Raw genomic sequence first — 19,048 nt, 5'->3', positions numbered from 1 at the left:
GTTAGTCACCGGGCTGGCGTCAGCTTACGCTCCAAGCATTTATCCATAAGTTCTCGTGTTTATAAAACAATCGTTTGTTTTTCAGATTGACCTACCTTTTCCTTCAGTTGGTTTATTTCAGCTGTTGCTGTGTTGTGTTTCAGCTGGAGCTAGGGTAAAGAAAGAAACCATTTAAGCAACAAAAATAAGCACATATCACACACACACATAATTACACAGCCAACAAACTGTAAACTTGTGATAATTTTAACATTAGAAATACCTCCTTGAATTTGAAGCCCATCTGTGTGGAGTCCACGTTGGAGGGCATGAACATGGCCTCGGTCTTCGGCAGGTCAAACACCTCCACTGTCCTTCCGCCGGAGAAACTAGACCCTAGGATACCTCCCTCCTCTCCCTCCTCTTCCTCATAGTGCTCCTCCTGAAACACAAAACAACCACAACCACACAATCACGCAGCCAATCACCTGCCCACGTGGCGCCCAGCAGCTCGGCTTGGAGCCCAGGGGAGAGGTATGGGTAATCACTACATCATATCTCAGTGTTACCGTGGTAGCCTGCAGAGAGCTCAGCAGGAGGCCTGTATCAGCAGGAAATTCATATCTTCTGCTCATCAACATGTTCCATCACACACACACACACACACACAACCCCAAACATGAGCCACCACACAAAAAAACAACAAAAAGCCCCATCACACTACTGCACAGATTAATTGCATACCCATATTGAAATGGCCAAATTTGTTCACCACTACCAACAGCTCCTTGGACAGGAGTAGGCTGGCATTCGGAATGTATTCAGACCACTTTACTTTTTCCAGATTTTGTTACGTTACAGCCATATTCTAAAATGGGTTAAAATATGTTTGTTCCCTCAATCTACACACAATACCCCATAATGACAAAACAAAAACAGGTTTTTAGAAATGTTTGCACATTTACTCAAAATAAAAAACAGAAACACCATATTTACATAAGTATTCAGACCCTTTGCTTTGATAGTTTAAATTTAGCTCAGGCGCATCCTGTTTCCATTGATCATCTCTGAGATGTTTCTACAACTTGATTGGAGTCCACCTGTAGTAAATTCAATTCATTGGACATGATTTGGAAAGGCACACACCTGTCTATATAAGTTCCCACAGTTCACAGTGCATGTCAGAGAAGAACCAATTGTCGAAGGACAATTCCATGACAGGATTGTGTCGGGGCACAGATCTGGGGAAGGGTACCACAACATTTCTGCAGCATTCAAGGTCCCCAAGAACACAGTGGCCTCCATCATTCTTAAATGGAAGAAGTTTGGAACCACCTCCGCCCGGCCAAATTGAGCAATCGGGGGAGAAGGGCCTTGGTCAGAGAGGTGACCAAGAACCCGATGGTCACTCTGGCAGAGCTCCAGAGTTACTCTGTGGAGATGGGAGAATCTTCCAGAAGGACAAAAATCTCTGCAGCACTCCACCAATCAGGCCTTTATGGTAGAGTGGCCAGACAGATGCCACTCCTCAGTAAAACACACATGACAGCCCACTTGGATTTTGCCAAACAGCACCTAAAGGACTCAGACCATGAGAAACAAGATTCTCTGGTCTGATGAAACCAAGATTGAACTCTTTGCCAAGAGTCACGTCTGGAAGATACCTGGCATCATCCCTACGGTGAAGCATGGTGGAGGCAACATCATGCTGCGGGGATGTTTTTCAGCAGCAGGGGCTGGGAGACTAGTCAGGATCGAGGGAAAGATGAATGGAGAAAAGCACAGAGAGATCCTTGATGAAAGGGCAAAAGTTTACCTTCCAACAAGACAACTACCCTATGCACACAGCCCAGACAACGCAGAAGTAGCTTCGGGACAAGTCTTTGAATGTCCTTGAGTGGCCCAGCCAGAGCCCGGACTTGAACCCGATCGAACATCTCTGGATAGACCTGAAAATAGCTGTGCAGTGATGCTCCCCATCCAACCTGACAGAGCTTGAGAGGATCTGTAGAGAAGAATGGGAGAAACTCCCCAAATACAGGTGTGCCAAGCTTGTAGCTTGAGGCTGTAAATCACTTTCAAAGGTGCTTCAAAGTACCGAGTAAAGGGTCTGAATACTTACATTTGCAAACAATTCTAAAAACCTGTTTTGCTTTGTCATTATGGTGTATTGAGTGCAGATTGATGAGGGGAAAAAACAATGGAATACATTTCTTAATAAGGCTGTAACGTAACAAAATGTGGAAAAAGTCAAGGGGCCTGAATAGTTTCCAAATGCACTGTATCTACATGATATGCTCCACAATGCGTGTACAAAACATTAAGAACACCTTCCTAATATTGAGTTGCAACCTCCCCCCTTTTGCCCTCAGAACAGCCTCAATTCGTCTGGGCATGGCCTCTACAAGGTGTCGGAAGCGTTCCACTTGGATGTTGACTCCAATGCTTTCCACAGTTGTGTCAAGCTGGCTGGATGTCCTTTGGGTGGTGGAACATTCGTGACACACATGGGAAACTGTTGAGCGTGAAAAACCCAGCAGCATTGCAGTTCTTAAAACAAACCGGTGCATCTGGCACCTACTACCATACCCCGTTCAAAGGCACTAAAATCTGTTGTCTTGCCCATTCAGCCTCTGAATGGCACACATACACAATCCATGTCTCAATTGTCTCAAGGCTTAAAAATCTTTCTTTAGCTTGTCTCCTCCCCTTCATCTACACTGATTAAAGTGGATTTAACGTGACATCAATAAGGCATCATAGCTTTCACCTGGTCAGTCTATGTCATGGAAAGGGCAGGTGATCATAATGTTTTGTATAGTCAGTGTATATCGCCTTTTAAAAGATCCAATAGGTTTAAGCTTTGTCTCTTTTCAAGGAGCCCTACCTTTTCATGCCCAGTTCCCTCTACAAATAAAGGCATGTGGTTGCCTGTGCTTTTGAAAAGCAAACATTGCACAATTCCAGCAGGCTCCAGCAGCCACCCCACCCACACAGCACTAGGGTTACTCACTGCTCCCTTCCCGGATGGAGTGTAACTGGATTGGGCTAACCAACGGGCCAGGTGACTCACCTCCTCAGTGGACTGTTCATAGGGGTCGTCCAGGTGTTGCTGCTCGCTCTTCTCCTGCTCCAGGGTCTCACTGATCAGACGTGCCACCTCGCTCTGCGCCCCCGGCTTCTCCCGGCCAATCAGGAAGCTGTTTGTGTGAGAGTGCAGTGGGTCAGTGTGGAGAGTGGTAGTACCAGCAGACGCCTTAGTATCTGGCAGACACCTTGCCTAGTCGATTTTATGTCCTTTGCTCTAAGTCTTCGCATACCAGCGTAGTTTCAATCATAATAGCGGGCTCATACTGATATGAGTCGTCGTAATGTAAGGCAAACGGGTGAAGCCTGTTTATTGAACTTTTCCTAGAGTGTGTGTGTGCTCTTGTTTCAATTGTGTACAGTAAATCATTAACATATTCACCCGTGTCCCATGTGGGCTACTCTCTGTGTGGAGGCCTGAGGCACTTACAGTAGACAATAATGAAAACCAACCGATTTATTCAATATTTCGACATTCCTCAAGGATATTTATTTTTCTCTAGTCATACCATATCACTTGAAGAAAGCGATGAGGTATTTTGTGGGACGTTCCATTACTGTCACACCTTAATCTCGTGTTGCCAGGCAACCTAGAACTCTGGGGGCGAGGCTAGCCACACCTAGGATGATTATGACTTATTTCAAAATCAAATCAGCTCACGTTTTATTTGTCACGTGCGTAGAATACAACAGGTGTAGCTACACCTTACAGTGAAATGCTTACTTACAAGCCCTTAACCAATGCAGTCTAAAGAAAAATAAGTGTTAAGTATTTACTATATAAAACTGAAGTATAAACAAATAAGTCAAAAAAGAAAGAAAAAAATAAGAAAATAACATAAATAAAGAGCAACAATAAAATAACAGTAACGAGGCTATATACTGGGGGTACCGGTACAGTCAATATGAGGGGGCACCAGTTAGTCGAGGTAATATGTACAGAGGTAAAGTAACCAGGCATAGATAATAAACAGAGTAGCATCAGCGTAAAAATTATTAGCTGTTCAGGAGTCCTCTGATATATATTCCTCTGATATATAGTATTAAGGCTTGGGGGTAGAAGCTGTTAAGGAGCCTCTTGGACCTAGACTTGGCACTCCGGTACTGCTTGCTGTGCGGTAGCAGAGAGAACAATCTACGACTAGGGTGGATAGAGTCTTTGGCAATTTGTAGGGCCTTCCTCTGATATCACCTGGTATAGAGGTCATGGATGGCAGGAAGCTTGGCCCCAGTGATGTACTGGGCCGTACACATTATTCTCTGTAGTGCCTTGTGGTCGGAGGCAGAGCAGTTGCCATACCAAGCGGTGATGCAACCAGTTAGGATGCTCTCGATGGTGCAGTTGTAGAACTGAGGATCCATACCAAATATTTTCCGTTTCCTGAGGGGGAATAGGCTTTGTCGTGCCCTCTTCACAACTGTCTTTGTGTGTTTGGACCATGAGAGTTCGTTGGTGATGTGGACACCAAGGAACTTGAAGCTCTCAACCTGCTCCACTACAGTCCTGTCGATGAGAATGGGGGGAGTGCTCGGCCCTCTTTTCCTCTGGTCCACGATAATCTCCTTTGGTCACGTTGAGGGAGAGGGTGTTATCCTTGCACCACACCAGCAGGTCTCTGACCTCCTCACTATAGGCTATCTCATCGTTGTGGGTGATAAGTGCTACCACTGTTGTGTCGTCGGCAAACTTAATAATGGTGTTGGAGTCGTGCTTGACCATGCAGTCATGGGTGAACAGGGAGTACAGGAGGGGACTGAGCACGCACCCCTGAGGGGCCCCTGTGTTGAGGATCAGCATGGCAGATGTGTTGTTACCTACCCTTACCACCTGGGGGCGGCCGGTCAGGAAGTCCAGGATCCAGTTGCAGAGGGAGGTGTTTAGTCCCAGGGTCAGCTAAGTGATGCACTTTGAGAGCACTATGGTGTTGAACTCTGAGCCGTAGTCAATGAATAGCATTCTCACATAGGTGTTCCTTTTGTCCAGGTGGGAAAGGGCGGTGTGGAGTGCAATAGAGATTGCACTCCACACCACCCTGGGATAATGGTGTGATGTGAGCCATGACCATCCTTTCATAGCACTTCATGGCTTCAGACGTGAGTGCTACAGGTCGTTAGAGTTAATTTAGCTCATCTGGTAGGCTTGTGTCACTGGGCAGCTTGCTGCTGTGCTTCCCTTTGTAGTCCCTAATAGTTTGCAAGCCCTGTCCCATCCAGCGAGCATCGGAGCCGGTGTAGTAGAATTCAATCTTAGTCCAGTATTGATGCTTGTCTGTTTGATGGTTATAAGCGTCCGGGTTCGTGTCCTGTTCCTTGAAAGCGGAAGCACTACCCTTTAGCTCAGTATGGATGTTGCTTGTAATCCATGGCTTCTGGTTGGGGGATGTACGTACAGTCACTGTGGGGACGACGTCGTCGATGCACTTATTGATGAAGGCAGTGACTGATGTGGTGTTCTCCTCAATGCCGTCGGAAGAATCCCGGAACATATTCCAGTCTGTGCTAGCAAAAGAGTCCTGTAGCGTAGCATTTGTGTCATCTGACCACTTCTGTATCAAGTGAGTCACTGGTACTTCCTGTTTTGGTTTTTGCTTGTAAGCAGGAATCAGGAGGATAGAGTTATGGTCAGATTTGCCAAATGGGGGGCGAGGGATTGCTTTGTAGGCCTCTCTGTGTGGAGTAAAGGTGGTCTCGATTTGGTTGCACATGTAACATGCTGGTAGAAATGAGGTAAAACGGAATTAAGTTTCCCTGCATTTAAGTCCCCAGCCAATAGGAGCGCCGCCTCCGGGTGAGCATTTTCTTGTTAGCTTACAGCTACGAAGCTGTATGTTATCCATGTTGTCGTTCAGCCACGACTCGGTGAACAATAAATCATTACATTTTTTTATGTCCCGTTGGTAGTATATTTGTGATCGTAGCTCATCTATTTTGTTATCCAATGATTGTACGTTGGCTAATAGGACTGATGGTAGAGGCAGATTACACACTCGCCATCGGATCCTTACAAGGCCCCTTGACCTACGTCCCTGATATCTTTGTCTCTTTCTCAAATCCTTTGCGTTCGACTCGTTAAAGAAAAAATCTTCGTCCAGTACGAGGTGAGTAATCACTGTTCTGATATCCAGAAGCTCTTTTCGGTCATAAGAGACGGTGGCAAAATACGTAATGTACAAAATAAGTTACAAATAACAACATCAAAAAGAAACACACAATAGCAGAATTGGTTTGGAGCCCGTAAAACGGCAGCCATCTCCTCCGGCGCCATTCTATCAAAAGGTCTATTAGAGCTGGACTCTGAGCTCACCTGACTGTTCCTTTAGTGTTCTTCAGAACTGTAGCAGCAAACAGCTGGGTCACTCCTACCAGACTGATCCCATCCACCTCCACTATCTGGTCATTCACCTGGATTCTAGTTGGAAAGGACAAAATGCAATCATAAGGAAAGATATTTGAGACATACTGTATGTTAGAAAGAGGGAGTGTAATCAACAGGGGAGGATATTTGAGAAATGTACTGTAACTATGTTATAGTGACGCTTTTCCTTAATTTCTTTGAAATGCACAAATTCTTCCAGCGTTGTGGATCATCGTGATACGCCTATAATTCACAACACATTTTAAATGCCAAGGTTAAAACTGTAATTGTTCGGTTAAGCACAGTGGAGCGGAGTGTGTTTCCCCAAAGGCAGGGGCATCACCTGCCATCCCGTTCAGCTGCTCCACGCTCAGATATGGTCTTCACAAAGATTCCTAGTTTCTCCAGGCCCTGGTCAGCTCCCACTCCCATCCCTATGATACTGATGCCCAGGCCGTTGTCTCCTGTGGGGCAAAGACAGATGGGGAGTTAGAATGGATGGATGGGACTGCATTCTCTGGACCCTTGTGATGATGTTGATGAGGATGTATCTTGGCCAGGGCTGCCCAATGTCCTCAAATAGATTAATAAAGGAAAGATGAAAGACAGACAAGGCGACAGACCCTTTTCAATTTCCACAGGGAACACGTCCATCTTCTCCACCCTCTTCTCCAGCTCGTACTCAGCCGACGCCGCCACGGGGTCCACCTCATCGTTGCGCCGGTCGTAATCCTCGTTAGAGTAGGTGCTGAACACCTGCAGTATGAGAACAAGCACGGGGGGCTTACAACTAGGTAAACCACTCCCCACACTCCAACAACAAGCAATGGACCTAATATGGGAGACACATTTTCTGTCTCTGTACTCATAGAATTAATGTTATTCTCTAAAATAAGTCTGTTCTGCTCAAGAACTATTGTATTTGTTTTTGTCTCTACTGTGGTTATGCGTTTCAATATATATTAAGCAGACTAGGCCTTGATGTCTCGAACCCTCCATTAATTATCAATTAAAAAAAGCACTCCCGGTGCCATCAACTCTGGTTCACCCTTTGCCAGTGAAAGAGGCTTCTGTGTCTTAGTTCAGACAGTGAGGTAACTTGCAGTCTCCCTAGTTTACAGCAAACTAAAGCACTGAGGCATGCAAATGCCAGTATGCACCAAGACACACTGTTACAGGGATTCCATTAAGGTTTAAAGAACCTACGATTTCAGCAGACATAACATCAGAGCACTAGGTTCAGTCTCTGTTCAGTTCAGAGACGATGTAGTGGTTTCCGTGTTAGGATCCTAGTCGCACAAAGTGTGGCAGGCAAAGCACGCCCTGCCTCGAGAAAAAGCAGGCCACAGCTGGAAGGAAAAGAGTGGATGTGGCAAAGATCATTGCTCTGTGGCAACAGGTGGCAATCCTCCACGCTAAAATGAATAGCTCACAGAAAGCCTGTATTCAGTCAGCAATCTCCTGCCCTCTGCCAGCTTTCATTGCAGGTGGGTGTTATCCCGCCATATCTGTGATTAAATCAAACATCACACAGTTCATTTAGCCCGGCATACCGCGTGTATTAGTCAGCTGGCATGGCCGCCTTCCATAATCGAATTTGTGAAACACTCTTAGAACCATCTACAGTGACGACGTTACCAGGATGTAGTAAGAAAGGTATGAATCCAATCTATCTAAAACGGCTTGGTGCTGTGGGCTCCCAGGTCTGTATGGTGTCCTCTCCTCAGTCACAATGTGATATCCAGCCAAAGAGACAGAGAGCCAGAGTAAGCAGCACAGCCAGCTGACATTTCAAAGCTTCTTTTTTTCAGATGATGTCAGATCTGTTTCGAGAGAAGGGAGCTCTACTGATGGTGGGGATGGAATAGATCGGACCACACGTTAGTCTTCAGCTTTGATATTCTTCGGACATCCTATGTCAAGAACTGCAGGAAACTCACTCAAAATGAAATGTGTTGCTCGCTACAGGAAACAGAGGAAAGGGAAGATATGTCAAGGTTTAAAAGAGTTGGAATGCGGAGTCTACAACTGCAAAGCCAAGGGAACAAACTCTAGTCTAGAGTTGTTCTGTTCTGCCTCATTTTTAAGGCATGGGGTCAGCTTCAAGTGTGACCTCACTCTGACAACAGCAATCTCCATACATGGACAGGGTAGTTGTTACCTCATGTCACTACAGTCTTAGACATGACCCACTGTGTTATTACAACCCAATGACGAGCTCAGAAAAGTGAGGCGCAATGTTAGTCAGAGCACGCACTATATTGAACAAAAATATAAAATGCAACAATTTCAAAGATTTTGCTAAGTTACAGTTCATAGAAGGAAATAAGTCAATTGAAATACATTCATTAGGTCCTAATCTATAGATTTCACATAACTGGGCAGGGGCACAGACATGGGTGGACCTGGGAGGGCATAGGTCCCCCCCCGGTTGTGAGGCAATTCTCTATAACGATGTTGGAGGCAGCTTACGGTAGAGAATTGAACATTAAATTCTCTGGGCAACAGCTCCTTTGGACGTTCCTGCAGTCAGCATGCCAATTGCGCGCTCCCTCAAAACTTGGGACATCTTTGGCATTGTGTTGTGTGACAAAACTGCACATTTTAGAGTAGCATTTTGTCTCCCAGCACAAGGTGCATCTGTGTAATTATCATGCTGTTTAATCAACTTCTTGATATGCCTGACCTGTCAGGTGGATGGATTATCCTGGCAAAGGAGAAATGCTTACTAACAGGGATGATGTAAACATTTGAGAGAAATAAGCTTTGTGCACGTATGGAACATTTCAGGGATCTTTTATTTCAGCTCATGAAATATGGGACCAACACTTTACATGTTGCGTTTATATTTTTGTTCAGTATAGTAGCGAACACCAAAGACAGACACAAAACTGGCTCTCTCATTCTCCAGAGGATAGATGTATCCTAGCCTGCTAACAGGAATTTTCTCACACAGTTCTGAGCAATAGTTCGAAGGAGTTTCCACATATGCTGAGCACTTGTTGGCTGCTTTTCCTTCACTCTGTGCTCCAACTCAGCACACAAACCATGACCTGCCCAGAGCACGCAAACCATCTCAATTGGATTGAGGTTGGGTGATTGCGGAGGCCAGGTCATCTGATGCAGCACTCCATCACTCTTCTTCTTGGTCAAATAGCACTTACACAGCCTGGAGGTGTGTTGAAAAACAAATGACAGTCCCACTAAGCGCAAACCAGATGGAATGGCATATCACTGCAGAATACTGTGGTAGCCATGCTGGTTAAGTGTGCCTTCAATTTTAAAAACATCACAGGCAGTGTCATCAGTGTCACCAGCAAAACACCCCCACGCTTCACAGTGGGAACCACACATGCAAAGATTATTTGGACGCCGATTATGGACGATTACATTGCAATCCACGAGGAGACTATGTGGCAGGCTGACCACCTGTTACGCGAGTGCAGCATCAAAAGGACTCCTCGTGGCTGCAAGGAGCCACGGTAAGTTGCTAGCTAGCATTAAACTTATCATATAAAAAAAAACAATTAATATTCACATAACTACACATGGTTGATGATATTACTAGTTTAACTAGCTTGTCCTGCATTGCATATAATCAAAGCAGTGCCTGTTAATTTATCAACAAATCACAGCCTACCTCAACTTCGCCAAACGGGTGACGATTTAACAAAAACATTCGCAAAAAAAGCACACCTGTTGCACAAAATGTACCTAACCATAAACATCAATGCCTGTCTTAAAATCAGTACACAGAAGTATATATTTTTAAACCTGCATATTTAGTTCAAAGAAATGCATGTTAAGCAGGCAATATTAACTAGAGAAATTGTGTCACTTCTCTTGCGTTCTGTGCAAGCAGAGTCAGGGCATATGCAGCAGTTTGGGCCGCCGGGCTCATTGTGAACTGTGTAAAGACCATTTCTTCCTAACAAAGACCGTAATTAATTTGCCCGAATTTTACATAATTATTACATGACATTGAAGGTTGCGCAATGTAACAGCAATATTTAGAGTTAGGGTTGCCACCAATCGATAAAACGGTTCCATATTTCACTGAAAGAATAAACATTTTGTTTACGCAGTTATAGTTTCCTGATTTGACCATATTGATGACCAAAGGCCCGTATTTCTGAGTGTTTATTATAATTAAGTCTATGATTTGATATTTGATAGACCAGTCTGACTGAGCGGTGGTAGGCAGCAGCAGGCTCGTAAGCATTCATTCAAACAGCACTTTACTGCATTTGCCAGCAACTCTTAGCAATGCTTGAAGCACAGCGCTGTTTATGACTTCAAGCCTATCAACTCCCGCGATTAAGCTGGCAATGCCAAAGTGCCTATAAGAACATGCAATAGTCAAAGATATATGAAATACAAATGGTATAGAGAGAAATAGTTGACACGTCATAATTTCTATAATAACTACAACCTAAAACTTCTTAACTGGAAATTTTGAAGACTCATGTTCAAAGGAACCACCAGCTTTCATATGTTCTCATGTTCTGAGCAAGGAACTTAAAAGTTAGCTTTTTTACATGGCACATATTGCACTTTTACTTTCTTCTCCAACACTGTGTTTTTCCATTATTTAAACCGAATTGAACAGGTTTCATTATTTATGAGACTAAACCGTTTTTATTTATGTATTAAGTAAAAAAGTGTTCATTGTTCATTCTGTATTGTTGTAATTGTCATTATTCCGAATATATATATATAAAAAAATCGTCCGATTTACCGGTATCGGCTTTTTTTTGTGTGGCCTCCAATAATCGGTATCGGCGTAGAAAAATCATAATCGGTCGACCTCTAGCAGAGATCATCCGTTCACCTACTCTGCATCTCAAAAATCTAAATTTGGACTCATCAGACCAAAGGACAGATTTCCACTGGTCTAATGTCCATTACTTGTGTTTTTTGGCCCAAGTAAGACTTTTCTTCTTATTGGTGTCTCTGGGTCTTCCTTTCCTGTGAAGGTCCTCATGAGAGCCAGTTTCATCATAGCACTTGATGGTTTTGGCGACTGCACTTGAAGAAACTTTCAAAGTTCTTGACATTTTCCGGACAGACTGACCTTCATGTCTTAAAGGAATGGACTATAGTTTATCTTTGCTTATTTGAGCTGTTCTTGCCATAAAATGGACTTGGTCTTTATACAGAAGAGCCCTATTTGGTTACCACCCATACCTTGTCACAACACAAATTATTGGCTCAAACACATTACGGAAAGAAATTCCACAAATGAACTTTTAATTGAAATGCATTCCAGGTGACTACCTCATGAAGCTGGTTGAGAGAATGCCAAGTGTGCAAAGCTGTCATCAAAGCAAAGGGTGGCTACTTTGAAGAATCTCAAATATAAAATATATTTTTGATTTGTTTATTAACACTTGTTTGGTTATTACATGATGCCATGTGTGTTATTTCATGGTATTGATGTCTTCGCTATTATTCTACAATGTAGAAAATAGATGTCTAACTGAGGGAGACGAATCCTCTCCCTTCATGGCGGTTCATAGCAGTTGTGATCTCCAAGTCCTCCCCAAATGTTGCGAGTGGTAAGGAGGTACGGTCCAGGAGACAGCACAAGCCAGCCCTCAGAAAAAGGCAGAGGTTTGCTGTCTGCCGAGGTAGGCAGAGAGTGACTGAGGAAAGCTACATGATTAGAAGTAGATCCCTTTGGAAGCTTGGATGGAGGAGTAGTGTGAAGCCTGCATGATGTAATCCAGTAAACATTTCCACTCTGAGAAGCCCAGTCTGAGGTCTGGGTGCTGGAGCATGTCAGGACTTGAGGAACCTGGCAGGAGCTCAGCGGGAGTAGGAGACGACCGACCATCCGTCTCCGTGTAGACTGCTATGGGTTCTCACAAGCACATTCCCATGTAAACAGATTACAATCCAAAAGGGTTTGTACACACTATTGCAATTTTGTGGAAGGGAAGAATGGCCCTCATTTTACTAGAGGTATATGTAGATTTTGACCGTGTTCGTGGGTATAATCTCATAGCTGAACACCATTTCCCCTGCCTGCATCCCTTGCTTTGGCTTTATTCTCCTAGCTGGACAGACATTGCTTAAGCTTGGACACAAGCAATGCCATCTCACTTGGTATTGAGATGAGTGAATCTGCCAATTAATTCAGGATGTATAGTACAAGTGCTCTCTGCCATTTCAAATGAAAATAGTTTAGTCGGAGCACACCAGTCCTTGGATTATCTGACACGCACACATTTACTAAGGCTGAGAACAGCGTGCTCTAGAAAAAGTCTATGTGAACAACCAAATCAGATTGGTTTGGGATTTAATAGCCAGTTAAAATCCAAAAAATAATCAATAAAACCGAAGCAGACAAAAGTCATTAAGGATTAAAAAAAGGCCTGGTTTTGGGGGTGTACAGTATTGAAGCGGAGAAACGTTAATAGAAAATGTAAATTGTAGAACGGCGGGAACACACTGATGCATCCCAGGCCTCAGTTGGACTCTGCAGTAGCGCTGCAGTGGTTTTGCTTGGCTTCTCCCCTCTCACTTCTTTTGTTCCATTTTCCTGTTGCCATGGAATACTCCAGCTATTCGGAACAATGTTCCTTTCTCTGTTGCCGAAACCTAATCACTCAAGCACCGTCTTCCACACAAGATAGAGACTCTGGAATCAATGTCTTTATTAACCCCCCTAAAAACAGCTTGCTGTTGTGATCACCAATCTCCAGTTACCATGTGAAACACCCATTTACATTTATCTCTGTGTGCAGGCCTGGTGGTTGGCCAGGTAAGAGTTGCAATTTGTTCCATTCTGGAGGGCAAGGACAAGCAGATTCAGATCAAAATCGGTCAAGCGCATAGTATTCTCTTTGACTACTGAGCTGAAAGCTTGGCAATTAATGTGGCATTTTATTTTTTGTAATTTTGTGCCACTAAATCTTTAATAGAGTGACATAAGCTGTGATGTGGCTTGGTAAACCGTAGTGCCATCTGCTTCATATTTTCTGTTTCTCCATGGCTTGTGAAAGCCTGTCTCCCAGCAGGCCTGGCTTGACAATTACACTTCATCCACCTTCAACCACCACAGAGGCCTGCCTGCTGTACACACACACACACACACACATATTTTCCCCCTCTCCCGTTATCCCTTCCCCCCAAAACATACCACTGTGGGAAATGAGTCAGCAGCTGGGAGGGAAGCTAACCAGAGAAGCCCGAGCTACGCAAGGGCAGCAAAGCGAGCGCCGAGCGTTGGATCGGGACGAGCACATAATGTAAGCAGCTCTACAAAGACAACAAATGAAAACATGCTGTGGGAGCAGGGCAGGGGCCTGGTGCAGATCATACAGTAATTAGGAAAGAAAGCATGCTGCCAAGTTATTCAGTCCTGAATAAACAGAGCACGGAATGGGTTCAATACTTCCTGCTAGCACGCTCTACAAAAAGATGAGACCAGATTAAAAAAAAATAGACATTGGTTCAACAACAAAAAATATCTGTCAAATAGGCCTCCTTTTCAACTCTACCATTGAAGAAATAAACAATGAATCACTCTGGAAAAACAAGTGACTGACTGTTTAATTGTGAGAAAGAGGCCATACCCTACCTAACCTTGTGTTTGGTGATGTGGATTAAGATGGATAGAATGCGGCTGGGTTCCATTTTGGAATCATATTCAAGGGAGCGTGGAGTAAAGACAGGTTGAACAGGTTTGCTTCTAAACGGCCCACAGACTCAGATTAACAGGCACCTCTTGTGCCCTGCTATGGGCAGCTGTTAAAAACCCTCCGATACCACTTCATCTTCTGTCAACCAGCTTAATGAAAACAAGTTATTGATGTACTTACTTTTAAAATCACACAATGAAACACATTATGAGGCAATCACAATCAGCCCCAGACTAGTCGGAGTCTCCCTGTGCCAAAGAGCGAAAAGGCAGCATTGAGGCAGCTGTATTAGTATTCAGGCCCATCCCTCCAGTCTCCAGCCCAGGTGTCTGGAGGGAGCTCAGATCCTGGCAGGCCGGGCCTCCCTCTCCTCACCTCTCCTCTCCTCTCCTCTCCTCTCTGGCTTCTCTGCTGGCTGGGTAAGTGCAATGTTCCCTCAAAATATTTTCGTCACTGAGCAAATTTCAGGTCTGCTGAGCGCAAACCTGAACATTATGAAACTTCTGTGCAACTTCCAGCGTGTGTTTACTGTGAACACTGAGGCTGAACCTGCTTTAAATTACAGTTTAAGCAATGGCCAGGTAGACTACTGTGGCTATTTGACCATAATGTAGGCCTACCAGAGTTGCCGACCATCAAAAACAATGAAGAAAATGATGCATCTCACAACATTTTAAACATGGAAATAGCTGTTCTATCACTCAGCCTAAAGTAGCAGAGAATGTGTTGAGTTCAACGTAGGCATTCCATGGGACTTTGGAGAAGGAAAAAAAAAACATGCAGGGTTTGACATTAACCTGTTTATCCACTTGTCCTTCAGACAAGGAGATGCCTGAAAACATTTGTGTTGCTAGATGCAAGAAACCACTTTACAAAATTTAATTCATTATGATTCCCATACCATTATTACAGAGAATCAGACACATTATGCTACCCTCTGCCTATTGGCTTATTTAAGCCAGTCTAAAAATACAACACTGCCTTTAAGACAAAAAAAGCTCTTTACCTGACTCGCTTTTCAAAGACGTCTAGAGATGTACACATTTTGTGCTCTTGTAGGAAGCAATCACTCCCTTATTGCTGACTACAAAGTATCTAGAACTGGGCTAATAACTCACTAGCTAGCAAAATATATGAACAAAATGTCCACACGTGGCTACATGCAGCTCTTGCTTTGATCTCAAAACAAGCTCATCTCTATCACGACCACAGCTATAAACACAGTCCAGTTCGAAGTAAATGGCACAGATCCATATATGGCAATGGTTGATTTGCATTTAGGCCTACGGCAGCTCTGATTGTCGTGCCCAATAAAATCCTACTTCGATTCGTTCTGCCTACAACAAACTCTTGCATAATTTGTTTTGTTTCGGTATGTCGTATTGAAAGTGGGTAATATTGCATTGATTCGATCCCAATTGCCACGGTAAAGGGAAATGTCGACAGTGTTACCGGGGAAAACGCGAGAAAGTTGAGTGAAGTTCAATCTCGTTTGTCTCTCCGTGGGCTGATATTTCTTGTAAGCTTTGCGCGGCAGTCTCAGGGCTACTGCGCGCACAGCTTCGAGGGAACGTTGGTGCAGTGTGTCAGACACATTCCTCTGGCAACCAAAGAGAACGAAACAGAGACAGGAAATTAAAGTATAACATTTTGTGGAGGGGGATGTACAGGATCCGTCCCTCCTTGAGTGTCCATGACTAGAGTAGTGGGGCCGAATGGTATCTACGTTCACTTCTCTCCACTTTCCAGGATTCACACACAGGAAATCGAGCAGGACAAAGGGCATGCCACAACATAATGTTTCTTTCTGTAGAACGACTGAGAAAGTCACTTCTGGTGACTTTGAAAAAAAGTAAACTTATTTATGTTGACACCATCTGAGATATAACTGATTCACGTCTCTGATTAGCGCCACTGCTAATTCTGTTTGCAACCAATATACATTGTAACTTCACTGATTTAAAGGGATAGTGCAATATTTTGGCAATCAAGCCCTTCGTATACTTACCCAGAGTCAGATGAACTCATTGATACAATTTGTCTCCGTGAGCAGTTTGAATTAAGGAAGTTAAAATGAGTTTTGTGAACCACTGCTAACTAGCGTTAGCGCAATGACTGGACATCTATAATAGCTGCTCCTAAAGACTTGCTCGCTGCTCGCATAGACTTCCAGTCATTGCGCTAACACTAGTTAGCAACTTCCTACAAACTGCACGCAGACATAAAAATGATACCCATGAGTTCATCTGACTCAGGATAAGTAGAAAAATGGCTTATTTGCCAAAATCTAAATTTAAAAGTGCATCTGGGCAAAAAAGTAAATGTTTAACAATTATTTATTTGAACCCTTTACACATGTGGGAATTGGCCTATATGGATAGGCTAAATGTAAATGTTTCTTAAGGAAGAAACCTGGAAATAATGGAAAGGCAACAGTTTGGAGATTATGGGAAAATTATTAGACCAAAGTTTAGGACAAAACAGTTGTTATTTAACTAGACCAGTTAAGAACAAATTATTTTTTACAATGACGGCCTAACAAAAGGCAAAAGGCCTCCTGCGGAACGGGGGCTGGGATTAAAAATTACAAAAATAAAATATAGGACAACACACACATCACGATAACACGACATAACAGACCTAAGACAACATAGCAAGCAAGCAACACATGACAACACAGCATGGTAGCAACACAACAACAACATGGTAGCAGCACAAAACATTACTGGGCACAGACAACAGCACAGAGGGCAAGAAGGTAGAGACAACAATACATCATGAAAAGCAGCCACAACTGTCAGTGAGAGTATCCATGATTGAGTCTTTCAATGAAGAGATTGAAATAAAAAACTGTCCAGTTTGAGTGTTTGTTGCAGCTCGTTCCAGTCGCAAGCTGCAGCCAACTTAAAAGACGAGCGACCCAGGAATGTGCGCTTTGGGTCCTTTAAAAGAATGTGACTGGCAGAACAGGTGTTGTATGTGGAGGATGAGGGCTGCAGTAGATATCTGAGATAGGCCTCACTCCGCCCTAAGCAGGTTTTTAGAAATAAGCATCAACTAGTGGGTCTTGCGATGCGTATACAGAGATGACCAGCTTACAGAGGAGTATAGAGTGCAGTGATGTGTTCTATAAGGAACATTGGTGGCAAATCCGATGGCCGAACAGTAAAGAACATCTAGCCGCTCGAGATCATTCTTACCTGCCGATCTATAAATTATATCTCCGTAATCTTGCAAGGGTAGGATGGTCATCTGAATCAGGGTTAGTTTGGCAGCTGGGGTGAAGGAGGAGCGATTACGACAGAGGAAACCAAGTCTAGATTTAACTTTAGCCTGGAGCTTTGATATGTGCTGAGAGAAGGACAGTGTACCGTCTATCCATACTCCCAAGTACTTGTATGAGGTGACTACCTCAAGATCTAATCCCTCAGAGGTAGTAATCACACCTGTGGGGAGAAGCCAATTATTTTTACCAAACCACATGACCTTTGTTTTGGAGGTGTTCTGAAGGGCAGAGAAAGCTTGTTTAACTCTAACAAAGCTTTGTTGTAAAGCATTTAACACAAAGGCCGGGGCAGCTGAGTATATGACTATCATCTGCATGTAAATGGATGAGGGCTTCCTACTACCAGAGCTATGTTGTTGATGCAAATTGAGGAGAGCGTAGGGCCTAGGATCGAGCCTTGGGGTACTCCCTTGGTGACAGGCAGTGGCTGAGACAGCAGATGTTCTGACTTTATACACTGCACTCTTGAGGTAGTAACCTAGTCAGTTGATTACAGACAAGTTTTTCTCAACACTTTTGATAAACAGGGCAAAATAGAAATAGGCCTATAACAGTTAAATAAAAGGAGGAAACGTGGCTGCCTTCCAAGCAATGGGAATCACCCCAGAAAGGAGAGACAGGTTAAAAAAGGTCAGAGATAGGCTTGGCGATGATAGGGGCAGCAACCTTAAAAGAAGAAAGGGTCTAAACAAGTGGGCTCCTGAGTGGGGCAGTGGTCTAAGACAATGCATCTCAGTGCAAGATAGGTCACTGCAGTACCTGGTTCGAATCCAGGCCACCCCATAGGGTGGCACACAATTGACCCAGTGCTGTCTGGGTTTGGCCAGGGTAGGACATAATTGTAAATAAGAATTTGTTCGTAACCTTTTTGGGATAGGGGACAGCATTTTCACTTTTGGATGAATTGTGTGCCCAGACGGAACTGCCTCCTACTCTGTTCCAGATGCAAATATATGCATATTATTATTAGTATTGGATAGAAAACACTCTGAAGTTTCTAAAACTATTTGAATGATGTCTGAGTATAACAGAACTCATATGGCAGGCAAAAACCTGAGAAGAAATCCAAACAGGAAGTGAGAAATCGATTTTCAAAACAGTGCCTATTGAAATCAAAGTCAGATATGGATATGAGGTTGTACTTCCTAGGGCTTCCACTAGACGTCACCATCTTTAGAAACTGGTTTGAGGATTCTACTATAAAAGAGGGGTCCATGAGAGCTCTTTGAGTGAGTGGTCTGGCAGAGCGCCTCGGTCTCATGACGCGCGCTTCCGACAGAGTTTGCTCTCGTTCCAATGCTTTTCTTCAGACAATGAAATTCTCCGGTTGGAACCTTATTGATGATTTATGTTAAAAACATCCTAAAGATTGATTCCATACATCATTTGACTTGTTTGCGCCTCATGAAGATGGATTACTGGGCTGAACACACTAACCACAAGTGGCTAAATGATGGGCTTTATGGAACTTTATGGAACAAATCAGTCATTTATTGTCGAACTGGGAATCCTGGGAGTACCTTCTGATGAATATCAAAGGTAAGTGAATATTTAGTGTTAAAAAAAAAACTTGTTGACTCCAATGGCGGAATTTTATTTGGCTAGATTGGGTTCTGAGCGCCGTTCTCAGATTATGCTTTTTCAGTAAAATTTTTTTTTAAATCTGACACCGCGGTTGCATGAAATAATGAGAAG

General features: G+C 43.7%; 1 protein-coding gene across 5 annotated transcripts in view; it reads right to left on the bottom strand.

Annotated features, from left to right (window-relative positions):
- The window catches only part of LOC118367068 (neurabin-1-like), a 45,389-nt gene that overhangs the window by 9,157 nt on the left and 17,184 nt on the right, over positions 1-19,048 (bottom strand). For all 5 annotated transcript variants that reach the window (XM_052493803.1, XM_052493804.1, XM_035750069.2 and 2 more), the window contains exons 3-8: positions 7,045-7,177; positions 6,765-6,885; positions 6,371-6,475; positions 3,053-3,179; positions 263-421; positions 96-149 (exon numbers count right to left, since the gene is read on the bottom strand). In XM_052493803.1, the coding sequence (XP_052349763.1) occupies positions 96-149; positions 263-421; positions 3,053-3,179; positions 6,371-6,475; positions 6,765-6,885; positions 7,045-7,177 (699 nt within the window). The remainder of the gene's footprint in view (positions 1-95; positions 150-262; positions 422-3,052; positions 3,180-6,370; positions 6,476-6,764; positions 6,886-7,044; positions 7,178-19,048) is intronic.

Source organism: Oncorhynchus keta, chromosome 34, assembly GCF_023373465.1.
Source record: "Oncorhynchus keta strain PuntledgeMale-10-30-2019 chromosome 34, Oket_V2, whole genome shotgun sequence".
Taxonomy (NCBI): Eukaryota; Metazoa; Chordata; class Actinopteri; order Salmoniformes; family Salmonidae; genus Oncorhynchus; species Oncorhynchus keta.
This window is presented reverse-complemented; position numbering and strand designations above follow the sequence as displayed.